This window comes from Emys orbicularis, chromosome 4 (assembly GCF_028017835.1).
Source record: "Emys orbicularis isolate rEmyOrb1 chromosome 4, rEmyOrb1.hap1, whole genome shotgun sequence".
Lineage (NCBI taxonomy): Eukaryota > Metazoa > Chordata > Testudines > Emydidae > Emys > Emys orbicularis.
In genome coordinates, this window is record NC_088686.1 from 104,490,705 (window position 1) to 104,505,287 (window position 14,583).

A 14,583-nucleotide genomic window follows, 5' to 3' on the forward strand; every position below is an offset into this window, starting at 1 on the left:
GTACTCTGAAGCAAGGGAGATTTATGTTAGATATTAGGAAAAACTTTCTCACTATAAAGGTAGTTTAAGCTCTGGAAGAGGCTTCCAAGGGAGGGTGTGGAATTCTGACCAATAAGGTTTTTAAGAACATGTGGCCAAACACCTGTCAGGAATGGTCTATGTTTACTTGATCTTGCATCAGTGTAGGGGACTGGACTTAATGACTTGAGGTCCCTTCCGGTCCTATATTTTTATGATTCTATGAAGTGGACTGTCTTGCGGTGAATACATTAGACCAGTGCATCTCACTAGTTGCCAGGGATATTTAAAGGTGTTAGTTTTTACCTGTAAATCTCTGTAATGGCCTTGGATCTGCTTACTTGAGAGTCCTCCTCTCTGCTTATGCTACAGTTCTGCAGTTCAGATTTTCAGAAGATGAAGATGGGACTTCTTGGATATATAAGAGGAGTTGCTGACAGGGCATTTTCCATGGCTTTCAAATCCCCCCCATCCTCACCGTGGGTCCAAAATAGACAATATTTGTTCACCGCAAGACTTTTCTTTTGTGAGCATTTTGGGGGAGTGGATGTTGCTTAAGGGGGTTATTTTAGGGGGAAGTGAAACTTTTTTCTCATTTTTTTTCCTTTTGCTGTAAATGTATATTGCGACCACTGTTTTTATCGATGTTTAAAAATTATTTCCAAGAGTGCTTAGAGCTTAGCGTAGGTGCCATTTTGTTTGCCTTTATAACTAGATAAATACAAATAGAAAAGCAGCATCACCACCCACTGCTGTGACCTGTCTGATGGATGACTTTTTTACTGTCTCAAATCCTGCAGGATTAAAAAAAAGACCATATAGTTACTTTATCAATAAGTAAATTGTATTGCTCTTAAAATACAAATCTTTTACTGACAGTTATTGCTATATTTGGTTTTCATACTTTATCATGACTTTTGTTTTAATGTTAGTAATTGAGACAATGAAATGATCAGTTGAAAATTAACCTTTCACCCACCAAAATTTGGAGGGAATTATTGTAAATAGCATGAGCTGATCAAGATGTATTCTATTAATACACACTTTTTGACTATTAGCATATAACTCATTACTATTTATTTTGTCTCTTTTACAGATGATTCTTTGGGACTGGGATTTGAAACAATGGTATAAACCCCATTATCAGGTCAGTCTATTTTATCTGCATTGGGAAAGCTAATATTAATCTAATGAAAATGCACTTTGAGATTAAAGGATTCCCTCTAGAATGGCAGATTTCAGTTTTTCCACTGGAGTTTTTATAGCTGTCTAACTTGCTGGTATTTCTTCAGTATGGTGATTACTCCATCTTCCAACTTCTCCTCACTTTCAGGTTCAGTTCTCTCTAATTCTTGACTGCAGTTGCAGGTTTGTGAGTGCAGGTATTGCTGAGTCAGTACAATGACAATATCTTGATATTGGTTCATACTCAAGGTGACTTGCTGGGCTTGTTGAGACCTCTATTTTGGTATTTCTCTGTGAAAGTAAATTCTTCCCAATAAGGCACATCCCTGCGATGATAGTTTAAAAATACATAAAATTAAGAAAGTGTACTTATAATTTTATGCAGAGCTGGTAGCGATACATGTAGTTAAGATTACCCAGCATTTTCTATTATAAGATCTTATTTTCAGTTGCTTATAACTTTGTCAAACTTTAATCATTTGGACTGAAATTTTCCATGCTGGGTGTCTCCCTCGGACCATTTATTTATGTACTTATTTAAGATTTCAGCTAAAATGGTTCAGTCATTTCTCAAAACAAGGTTAGGAAAAAATGTTGTTTTTCCCATGTTAAAAACTTCATATATACACACATACTTCATTGATACATTCTAGTGCTTCCATGTGTTGAAGCAGAGACTTAAAATTTGGCAGGGGAGTTGACCTGGTATCAGGGATATGCCTTTTGCCATCCCCATAAAAATCATCCCAAATGTTAAGCCAGTTAGAAGCCTCTCTAAAAACATAGTTAGCATGTGCTCAGTAAAGGCCTGCTTGAGTTTGGCAGCCAAATTATCTGAACTTTCTTTCTGTACTACTTGTGCTCCATCCCACGGCTGCAGGGGCTGAGCAGAATTTTCCCTGTATTTGTTCCTCCGAGCTGCAGTGGCTCTGGGCATAGGAACTAAGGGCATAGAGACTGCCTCTCTGGTGCTCTCAGTGCAGCTTATGTTGGTGCCCAGGCTGCATGGAGGCAAAGGAGGAAGCAGCCTAACTGGACTGCAGAGGAGTGAGGAATGGGAGAGGCAAAGACAAGCTATGGAAGGTGATAGGAACAGGGAGGGCAGATGGAGAATATATATCAGATGTGGGGCAGAGAAAGGCTGAGGGGATACATGCTAAGGGAAGAGGGGGCAGACATGGTGGACAAGGATAGAAGGATCTGTAACCAAGAGACCATGCCCCCTTTTAGGACCTGGACTGGAAGCCAAGATTCCTGAGTTTGTGTCCTCTGCTGTCTGATAAATAGCTGTGAAACCTACTTGCAAATTGTGTGTCTCATCCCCCTTTAGAGACTGGTACACATAGCAATAATAGGCTATTATTCTCTGTCAGTTATTCCATTAGCTCAAATGATAGAGATGTGTTTTATATCTATAGTTCCAATAGTGCTGATGAGATATAGGACAGTCAATATCACTTCCCAGCCAGGAGCACCCTCCTGCACCCCTAACCCCTCATCCCCAGCCCCACCCCAGAGCTAGGGGGCTAGGAAAATATATAAACCAAATTAAGTTTAAAGACTGTTCATATTGCAAAGTCAAGCACTCAAAGGTTAGGAAATGCTAGAATTAAGGTTGCCTGTACAACCTTAATACAATTCCCTTTGGTATAGTCATTATAATAGTATTTAGTTACATGATCATATACTATTTTTCCACAGAACTTCTGTCTTATTCAGTGCACAGGATGGACCATGTGCTGGGGATAACTAGGGTTGTCTAGTAAAGGAGGCTGTTGTCTTTTGCACCTCAGTCTCATTTGCTTAAGAAGCTGAAAGGTGTGGAATGAATGAAGCAGTAGATTGCACATAGAGAAAGGATGGCCTCATGGTTTAAGCAGTTGAATTCTAATTGTATCCTCCAAAGTACTTGCAACCCCTCCCAGATGGTGTCATCCACAAATATTATAAGCATACTCTGCACTCTGTATTCCACGTCATTAATGAACATATTGAATAGTAGCAGACCCAGGACTGTCCCCTGCAGGACTCCACAGGATACACCCTCCCAGTTTGACAGCAAACTGTTGAAAACTACTTTTGGAATGTAGTCTTTCAACCAGCTAAGCACCTAACTTATAGTAATTTCATCTAGACCATATTTCCCTAGTTTTCATATGAGAATGTCATGTGGGACCATGTCAAAAGCCTTACTAAAATCAAGATAAATCATGTCGTCCCCCCCCCCCCCCCCTCCATCCGCTAGGTCACTAACTCTGTCCAAAAAACAAAAACAAAAAACCAAACGGGGAAATTAGGTTGGTTTAGCATGATTTCTTTTTGACAAATCCATGTTGGCTATTCCTGATAACCCTATTATCCCCTACATGCTTACAAATTAATTGTTAAAAAAATTGTTACAGTATGTTTCCAGGTATCATACTTAGGCTGTCTGGTATATAATTCCCTGAGTCCTCTTTGTTCTCCTTTTTAAAGATAGGTATTATATTTGCCATTCTCCAGTCCTCTGGGACCTTACCTGTCCTCCATGAGTTCTCAAAGGTAATTGAGAACAGTTCCAAGATTGCTTCAGTTAGTTCCTTTAGTACTCTACAATGAATTTCATCAGGCCCTGCTGACTTGAATACATCTAACTAGGTGTAACTCATTTTGTGCCTTAGCCTTTCTACATTCTTGTCCCTACATGCTTGTGCTTTTCTTTTGCACTCCTTAGCAATTTGTCCATGTTTCCACATTTTGTAGGATTTCTTTTTGATTATCGGGTCATTAAAGAGCTCCTGATGAAGTCATATTCATATTTTTCTTGTCTTTCCTTCCCATTAGAATAGTAGGCAGTTGTGCCTTTAATATTGTCCCTTGAGAAATGCCAGCTCTCCTGAACTTCTCTATCCCTTAGGTTTATTCCCATGGGACCTTACCTACCAGTTCTAAGTTTGTTAAAGTCTGCTTTTTTGAAGTCTGATGTCCTTAAGAACTGCCGTTCTGGGTCAGACCAATGTTCTATCTAGCCCAGTATCCTTTCTTCGAGAGCGGCCAGTACCAGAGTTTCAGGGAAGTGTACAAAACAGGACAGTTGGAGAGATCCACCCATGCCTTCCCCTCCCAGCATCAGCAATCTGAGTTTAGGGTCATCCTGAGCATTGGGTTGTGTCCCTGATTACCTTGGCTATTAGTTACTGATAAACCTATCCTCCATGAACTTATCTAGTTCTCTTTCAACCCAGTTATACGTTTGGCCATCCCAACGTCGCGTGGCAATGAATTCTATAGGTTAATTTTGTGTTGTGTGAAAAAGTACTTCCTCTTCTTTGTCCTAAACCTTGCTCCTATTAATTTCATTGTGTGACCCCTGGTTTTTGTGTTGTGAGGAAAGATAAAGACCACTTCTTTATTTACTTTTTCCACACCATTCATGATTTTACAGACCTCTTGCACGTCACCCCTTAGTTGTCTCTTTTCTAAGCTAAAGAGCCCTGATCTTTTTAGTCTGTCCTTGTCTGGAAGCTGTTCCATACTCTAGATCATCTTTTTTGCCCTTCTCTGAACCTATCCTTTTTGAGATGGGGTAACCAGAACTTGGCATTGTATTCAAAGTGTGGGCACACTATGGATTTATATAGTGGCATTATGATATTTTCCTGTCTTGTTTTGCATCCCTTTCCTAATAGTTCCTAATGTGCTGTTAGTCTGTTTGACTACGGCTGCCCATTGAGATAAGTTTTCAGAGAACTGTTCATGGTGACTCCAAGGTTAGACTCATCTATCTTTAATTGCTAGGATTGCCTTTGAAGCCCTTTTTAAAAATTGGTGTTACATTAGCTACCTTCTCATAATCTGGTACAGAGGCTTGTTTCAGCAACAGCACTAGTTCTGAAATTTCATATTTGAGTTCCGTCAGAATGCTTCTGGTGACTGATTATTGTTCAATTTATCAGTTTGTTCTAAATCCTCTTCTATTGACACATCAGTGTGGGACAGTACATCCAGATTAGTCACCCAAAAAAGATAGTTCTGATGTGGCTGTCTCCCCCACATCTTCTGCAGTGAAGATTGATGCAAATAATTTGTTTAGCTTCTCTGAAATGGCCTTGTCTTCATTGACTGCTCCTTTAACACCTTGGTTGTCTAGTGGACTCACTGCCTGTTTGGCAGTCTTCCTGCTTCTTATGTACTTAAAAAAAAATTCTTACTGTTAGTTTTTGAGCCATTAGCCAGTTGCTTCTCACAGTCTTTCTTGGCCTGCTTTATTATACTTAGTTTGTATATCTTTGTATTTTCCCCATTAGGATTTGACTTCCAAATTTTAAAGGATGCCTTTTTGCCTCTAGCAGCCTCCATTACTCTGCTCTTTAGCCATGGTGGCATTCTTTTAGTCCTCTTTTTAGTCTTTTCTGATTTGGGGTATATGTTTAGTCTGAGCTAAAGTTACTATCTTATGGAGTTTTTAAATTGTCTCCATGCTGCCTGCAGGCATTTAACCCTTATGCCAGCTGCTTTTAATTTCCATCTGACAAGTGTCATCATTTTTATGTAGTTTCCCTTTTTAAAGTTAAATGTTACTGTGGTGATTTTTTTTTTTTTTTTTTTTGGTATTATCCCTCCTGAAAGGATATTACATTATTACATTATGGTCACTGTTGCTGAGTGGTTCATCTATAGTTACCTCTTGGACCAGATCCTGTGTTCTACTTAGGACTAAATTAAGAACTGTCCCTACCCTTGTGGGTTCCAGAACTAGCTGCTCCAAGAAGCAGTCATTTATGGTGTCTAGAAATTTTTATCTCTGCTTTACGCCCTGAGGTGACATTTACGCAGTTAACCTGAGAATGGTTGAAACTCACCCATTATTATTGCACTTTCTGGTTTTGTAGCATCTTTAACATGCCTTAGCATTTCACGATCACTGTCATCATCTTTGTTAAGTGGTCAGTAGTATATTCCTACTGCTATACTCTTTTTATTCAAACATGAAATTTCTATCCATAGAGTGTATGGGACAGCTTGTTTCGCATAAGATTTTTACCTTATTTGACTCTATGCTTTCATATAATGTCACTCCCACACTGGTGTGACCTACTCTGTACTTTTATACCCTGGTATTACCGTGTCCCATTGATTATATCCTCTTCTTCCATGTTTCTGTGATGCCTTTATATCAATATCCTCAATAAATGACACTGTAGTTTACCCATCTTGCTATTTAGAATTCTAGCATTTGTATAGAAGTACTTGTACATTTTGTCAATATTCAGTTACTTGCCATCATGTGTTATATTTAAATGGGACTCTATTTCGTTTGATTGTTTCTCACCAACTTATACTTATACTTCATCAACTTCTTTCCTATCCTATTTAGTAGAGTATAGAATTCCCCATTTGATAAATTCATCCCTACAAAACCAGGGGTGTTGGAACAATTTGTATAATGGGAGTGCTGAGAGCTATTGAACCAAACTGTAAACCCTGTATATAATGGAAACCACTTTGAGTCTAGGGAGGTGGCAGCACCCCCGGCATCCCTAGTTCCAGCACTTATGTATAGAATGTCTTTGCCAGAATTGTGTGCTCCTCTGCACCTATTGGCTTTTCCCCAGCCCTTAGTTAAAATTCAAAAGGTTGGAGAAGATTTTTTTAATGTGCCAGCAGTCTGGTTCCATTTTGGTTTAGCTGGAGCCCATCTCTCCTGTATAGGCCATTCCTTTCCCCAAAGATTCCCAGTTCCTAATAAACTTAAATCCCTCCTCTCTACGCCATATACACACTGAGACCTTGCAGAGACCTACAGTGACCTTATTCTGCTTCTCTCATTTCTTCCTTTCCTTAGAATCATGAAATCTATCATTTCATGATTACTTTCACCCAAATTACCTTCTGGGGGTGGGGGAGCTCTAACCTGAACCCCACTGCCCAGGGCTGAAGCCCTTGGGCTTTGGCTTCAACCCTGGGTGGTGGGGCTCGGACTTCGGGTTCAGCCCCAGGCCCTAGCAAGTCTAATGCCAGCCCTGGTGATTCCATTAAAATGGGGTAATGACCCACTTTGGGTTCCCGACCCACAGTTTGAGAACCGCTGGCACTAGAGACTTTAAACTGGTCTACCTTTCACCCCCTTCTGGACTTCAGAATAAGTGAATGTATTCTTGTGTAATAATATTTGATACTGTGTCAGATATTTGCAGTATATTGCACAAACTGTCACTTTCTGTTTAAGGAAAAGATACATTTTCAGTGGATGATTGTGCTTGTTTTAGTGAACAAAATATAAGTATGCATAGCTTAATGGTGCTTAAGAAAAAAGTTAAGACCATCTTCTACAATTATTCTTTTAACTCTTCCCTGCCCCACATCAGTTCCCCACTTCCCAAGTGTGTATCTCAGGTTCTGAATCCTCATCTACCATAACTAGAGCCTTCTTAGTCACTTAGCAAAAATAGTAGGAAGAATGGTGCCTGTCAGGAGAATCTAAAGCAGCCCTTTCTGCAATTATGTGTAGTAGAAGTAGGTGTTGGGATTCACCCAGAGACTGATTCAGTGAAGGTGACTTTTTATTCACTGTGTAAACATGCATAGCCTTGCTGGGGAACAAGTAAGCATAAAAGCAACTAGACAGCTGCTGAAGGCAAGTGGGTTTTTTAATAAATTTTTATTTGCATTTTCTTCTTGTGACCCCACAGTTGAGAAATGAAGGCTTGCAGAATAAAATGTGGATACAGTTCATCATGCAACTGAGTGGCCAGCATAAGTAGGCACCGTTGAGATGCAGGAGCACCCGCTTATACATTATTTTGGAATTGTTGTGGAAATAATTTATCTTTCCCAGAACTTGGAGTTATAAAACAAAGAGCCTGTGAGAATTTTTCTGTCTCACTTACTGTGCATGAGGCTGGTAAGAATATGAAACAAACAAACAAAAACCTTAATAAAGAGAGAGAGAGAGAAAGAAAGAAAGAAAATAGGATAATTCAGGAAAAGCAACACACACATTTTTATTAGTCAATCAAGACAAAAAGAAAACAGGAAAAAAGAGAAAATGCAGATGAAGGTAGAAACCGTTATTTAAATAGAATGTATAATAACGTTTGAGGATGAGATGCATGAAAAAAAAAACAAGAAACTGGTGCAAAATACAGAGAACTACAAAGCCACACTTACAAAACAAACAAGTTCACAATTATACATATAAAGGTGGCTGAAAATTCAATATTGATGTTATACAGGTAAATCAAGATTTTTATTAACACTGTTACGTACTAAGCTGCCTTTCTTCTGCAAAGATTTTGTATACCCAAGTCTAATAGTAGACTACTTTTTTTTTTTCCAGATTTCAAAAAAATTTGGGGTTTCCTCCGACACTTTTGAAAAAACAAGTTTTACCTGTTTTGTCTGTCTTTGTTTGTCTTCATCACAGTATTCCTGTTCTGCAGTTTCTGCTCTGAATGTGAGACTGCTGGGAACTCTCCTAATAAGATTTTTTTTAACCTTTTTTAACATTTGAGCACCCATAGTGTTTTTGCTTACTAAGGTCAGTTTCTACATCATCCGCAGGCTCACCACTGCTACTGGCAATTATGAAGAAGGACTAGACCGGTCAGACAGGATAGGATCTGGTCTCCATCCACTCCGAATACTTCCCAGAATTCACAGGCATTTCCCAGATCGCCTAAAGTTTGATCTCTGCAGTGTAATGTTCATGATTTGATGTCTGGCATCTAACACAGAGAAACAACCCAGATGGTTCCAATTTTTGCTGCAGTCCCTCCACCTTGTTCAGTCACATCCACACCCAACCAAGTGTTGGCAATTTCCAGATCTCTAAAGGCTACTCCTGAGGGCATTCTGCTCCAAAAAATTAAAAATTCTGCGCACAATATTTTAAAATTCTGCAAATTTTATTTGTCAAATAAATGTGAAGGCTCCAGCATGGCATTGGGAAGCACAGGCTACTGACTGCACAGAAGTGGGAGATCACTGTGCAGCTCCTCCCCCCCCATTCCCTGGGGACACGAACTCAGAAGTGAGGCTGCTCCCAAGCCTGACACAGCGCAAGGACTGGGCCTGCTCCAGAAACACACCAGGGGCCTGCCCCTCCATGCCAGGTGCACCAGGTGTGGGCAGACAGGCTCAGCAAGGCAGGATCCAAGTGTGGAGGGGCTTAGTGTGGCGAGATCCAGTTGTGGGTTGAGAGGATTCTGTGTGGGGCAATCTGGGTTTAGGTAGCTCAGTGGGGGATCCAGGTGCGGGGGGATCTGGATGCACAGGGACTTGTTCAGGGGTTCTTGGTGTAATGGTAATGGGACTTTGAGGGGGGTCCTGCTGAAGGTGGTTGCAGCTTGGTGTGTGGGGGATAAAGCTCAGCGGGGGTGGGGGTCTGGATGTGGGACGCTCATTTAGGGGTCCAGATGCTGGGTGAGTGGGGCGGGGACCGAGGTGCAGCTGGTTGGGGCTTGGGAGCATGGGGATTCAGGTGCGGGTGGCTTGTCAGCGTGGTCCAGGTGCAAGGGGAGTGTGACGCATCGGGGGTGGGGTTTCTGAGTGCAGGGGGAGTGAGGCTCGGCAGGAGGGTCTGAGTATGAGGGGGTCTGGATGCACGGGGGTTGGGCAGATGGGGGAGCAGCTCCCTGTACAGGGATCCCTCCCCATGCAGCTGAGGAGCGATGGGTGCAGGAAGTGGGGATGTGTGGGTTTGAAGAGCTTCCTGCAGCCAGGGGAGGAATTTGGGGGTGGGTCTGACCCAGCATCGGGTGCTGTGCAGAGGAAGAGGAAGTCCCATCCTTCCCACCCAGCCGGGACTAGCAGCTGAGCCAGTGCAGAGTAGGAGCCACCAGCCAGGTCTTCCCCAATCCTGTCTCCTGCCCCACAGTGATTTATCTCTCTGCCGGCTGCCCTGGGCCCCCGAAACATACTGCAGTGGATGCATGACCACTTTTGTGGCTTCCCTTTGCTTCCCCGTCAGAAAATCATATTTCTGCAGGGAAGCAAAGAAATCTGCCGGGACATAAATTCTGCGCATGCGCAGATTCCCCCAGGAGTAATAGGCACAGTCCATTACATCCTCCTCTTTTAAATCAATTAATTATATGACTATAATATAAAACTATAAACCAATTTAAAAATTGAACTAACGTATAACTCAGCAAATAATGCTGATATCGTCAGAAGTCACCAGTACCTAACCCTCCATAACATCATTACTATTCCTTAAAAGCACATAGTCCCATAGCTTTTTCTCACATATGAATAATTCCACCATTGGATGTTTTGGTCATGGGAGTGTCTCTTTTTTTCAAATGGTTCATTTTGCTAGAGACTGCTCTCTGTGGCCCTTGGTGTTCGTTAGGCAGTTCTTGATCCTACGTGATATTGGATTGATTTTACACAAGCTGCAACCTTTCAGAGTCTGCACTTGTAGGTCTTCAAGCATCTCTTTTTCCAGTGGTCTCTATATTGCACAGGAACAATGTCTTTGTCTGACATTGTCCAAAAGAGCAGGCAGCCATCTGGTACTTACTTCCATCAAGTACATGGACTTCCTAGTTCAACTGTAAGAAATCTTTCTGTGTGATTAGATAACTGCTTTTGTGTGTTCTGAGCTTCTTCCAGATGTTTTTTTACTTTACTTCAGGTTCTGAGATCTCTATAAGGCTGCTGCCACTGGGATTCTGCTTCTGTCCTCTGTGCAATTTTCCCATTAACAATTGGGTTGATGAGTATGATTAATGATATGCCAGTCACTGGCACATTGTGGTATTCCATAATGACCAAGTGTGCGTTTGTCCCTGATTCCCCTTCATTTTTGAACAATGACTGTATGTCTGTAACACTTGTTCACCCAAATTCCTCTCCTTTGCAGACATTTGGAACTAAAAGCTCACAAATGGGACACAGTCACATATAAGTGTTCGCAGCGTGTCATGCCAGATAAATAGTGCTTTTAGTTTAGCAATAATTGAATTGGCAGTTTTATCTGGGATCTTTATCACTCCTGAATACTTTGAATATAGATCTTGCCATTTTTACATGTGGTTTAGTATTTTTCAAACAAATACATATTTCCCTTTGTCTGAGACCTCATAAACTCATGACAGCTCTTTTCAATTGCTGGGACTGCAACGTGCACACCTTGAACATCCTTTTATTATCTTCTCAATATCTCCAGACATGCCAGTCCAGTATGTTATTGCTTGGTTCTCTGCATGCCCTAGTAAATTTCATGTAGCTGAAACAATACTATATTAGATACAGCCATCTTTTCTTCTACAAATAGTGTTCTGTCCTGACACAAAAGCAGATCCTTCATAGGCAAGAAGGATTTAGTAGCAGGAACAACATCTCTTTTGTGTCTTGACCATCCTTTTTGCATCCATGTCATTACTACATGGAGCTGCAAGTTTCTTTTCCTGTACAGCCTTTTTTCTTCAAAAGGTCTAACTACTTGCACTATCACTGTCTGTCTCATACTTTTTATAAAAATAGTTTAAGAACATAAGAACGGCTATACTGGGTCAGACCAAAAGTCTGTCTAGCCCAGTATCCTGTCTACCGACAGTGGCCAATGCCAGGTGCCCCAGAGGGAGTGAATCTAACGGGTAATGATCTCTCTCCTGCCATCCATCTCCACCCTCTGACAAACAGAGGCTAGGGACACCATTCCTTACCCATCCTGGCTAATAGCCATTAATGGACTTAACCTCCATGAATTTATCCAGTTCTCTTTTAAACGCTGTTATAGTCCTAGCCTTCACAATCTCCTCAGGCAATGAGTTACACAAGTTGACTGTGTGCTGTGTGAGGAAGAACTTCCTTTTATTTGTTTTAAAACTGCTGCCTATTAATTTCATTTGGTGGCCCCTAGTTCTTGTATTATGGGAACAAGTAAATAACTTTTCCTTATCTACTTTCTCCACATCACTCATGATTTTATATACCTCTATCATATCCCCCCTTAGTCTCCTCTTTTCCAAGCTGAAAAGTCCTAGCCTCTTTAATCTCTCCTCATATGGGACCCGTTCCAAACCCCTAATCATTTTAGTTGCCCTTCTCTAACTTAGTGCCAGTATATCTTTTTTGAGATGAGGAGACCACATCTGTACGCAGTATTCAAGATGTGGGAGTACCATCGATTTACATAAGGGCAATAATATATTCTCCGTCTTATTCTCTATCCCCTTTTTAATGATTCCTAACATCCTGTTTGCTTTTTTGACCGCCTCTGCACACTGCATGGACGTCTTCAGGGAACTATCCACGATGACTCCAAGATCTTTTTCCTGATTCGTTGTAGCTAAATTAGCCCCCATCATATTGTATGTATAGTTGGGGTTATTTTTTCCAATGTGCATTACTTTACATTTATCCACATTAAATTTCGTTTGCCATTTTGTTGCCCAATCACTTAGTTTTGTGAGATCTTTTTGAAGTTCTTCACAGTCTACTTTGGTCTTAACTATCTTGAGCAGTTTAGTATCATCTGCAAACTTTGCCACCTCACTTTTTACCCCTTTCTCCAGATTATTTATGAATAAGTTGAATAGGACTGGTCCTAGAACTGACTCTTGGGGAACACGACTAGTTACCCCTCTCCATTCTGAGAATTTACCATTTATTCCTACCCTTTGTTCCCTGTCTTTTAACCAGTTCTCAATCCATGAAAGGACCTTCCCTTTTATCCCATAACAACTTAATTTACGTAAGAGCCTTTGGTGAGGGACCATGTCAAAGGCTTTCTGGAAATCTAAGTATACTATGTCCACTGGATACCCCTTGTCCACATGTTTGTTGACCCCTTCAAAGAACTCTAATAGATTAGTAAGACATGATTTCCCTTTACAGAAACCATGTTGACTTTTGCCCAACAATTTATGTCCTTCTATGTGTCTGACAATTTTATTCTTTACTATTGTTTCAACTAATTTGCCTGGTACTGATGTTAGACTTACCGGTCTGTAATTGCCGGGATCACCTCTAGAGCCCTTTTTAAATATTGGCGTTACATTAGCTATCTTCCAGCCATTGGGTACAGAAGCCGATTTAAAGGACAGGTTACAAACCATAGTTAATAGTTCTGCAATTTCACATCTGAGTTCTTTCAGAACTCTTGGGTGAATGCCATCTGGTCCTGGTGACTTGTTAATGTTAAGTTTATCAATTATTTCCAAAACCTCCTCTAGTGACACTTCAATCTGTGACAGTTCCTTGGATTTGTCACCTACAAAAGCCGGCTCAGGTTTGGGAATCTCCTGAACGTCCTCAGCCATGAGGACTGAACCAAAGAATCCATTTAGTTTCTCTGCAATGACTTTATCGTCTTTAAGCACTCTTTTTGTATCTCGATCATCCAGGGGCCCCACTGGTTGTTTAGCAGGCTTCCTGCTTCTGATGTACTTATAACAAAATGTTTTTTTACCTTTTGAGTTTTTGGCTAGCCGTTCTTCAAACTCCTCTTTGGCTTTTCTTATTACATTTTTACACTTAATTTGGCAGTGTTTATGCGCCTTTCTATTTACCTCACTAGAATTTGACTTCCACTTTTTAAAAGATGCCTTTTTAGCTCTCACTGCTTCTTTTACATGGTTGTTAAGCCACGGTGGCTCTTTTTTAGTTCTTTTACTGTGTTTCTTAATTTGGGGTATACATTTTAAGTTGGGCCTCTATTATGATGTCTTTAAAAAGCGTCCATGCAGCTTGCAGGGATTTCACTTTAGTCACTGTACCTTTTAATTTCTGTTTAACTAACCTCATTTTTGCATAGTTCCCCTTTCTGAAATTAAATACCACAGTGTTGGGCTGTTGAGATGTTCTTCCCACCACAGGAATGTTACATGTTGTTATATTATGGTCACTATTTCCAAGCAGTCCTATTATAGTTATCTCTTGGCCCAGCTCCTGCGCGCCACTCAGGACTAAATCGAGAGTTGCCTCTCCCCTTGTGGGTTTCCGTACCAGCTGCTCCAAAAAGCAGTCATCTAAAGTATCGAGAAATTTTGTCTCTGCTTTTCGTCCTGAGGTGACATGTTCCCAGTCAATATGGGGATAATTGAAATCCCGCACTATTATTGAGTTCTTAATTTTGATAGCCTCTCTAATTTCCCTTAGCATTTCAGCATCACTATCACTGTCCTGGTCAGGTGGTCGATAATAGATCCCTAATGTTATATTCTTATTAGAGCATGAAATTACTATCCATAGAGATTCTATGGAACATGTGGATACACTTAAGATTTTTACTTCATTTGATTCTACATTTTCTTTCACATATAGTGCCACTCCCCCCTCCGCACGACCTGTTCTGTCCTTCCGATATATTTTGTACCCCGAAATGATTGTGTCCCATTGATTGTCCTCAGTCCACCAGGTTTCTGTGATGCCTATTATATCAATATCCTC

At 40.8% G+C, this 14,583-nt stretch overlaps 1 protein-coding gene across 1 annotated transcript in view; it reads left to right on the top strand.

Moving 5' to 3' along the window:
* Positions 1 to 14,583, top strand: part of PDE3B (phosphodiesterase 3B) — a 288,545-nt gene that overhangs the window by 162,568 nt on the left and 111,394 nt on the right. Inside the window, exon 2 of the mRNA XM_065402627.1 lies at positions 1,115 to 1,165. Within this exon, the coding sequence (XP_065258699.1) occupies positions 1,115 to 1,165 (51 nt within the window). The remainder of the gene's footprint in view (positions 1 to 1,114; positions 1,166 to 14,583) is intronic.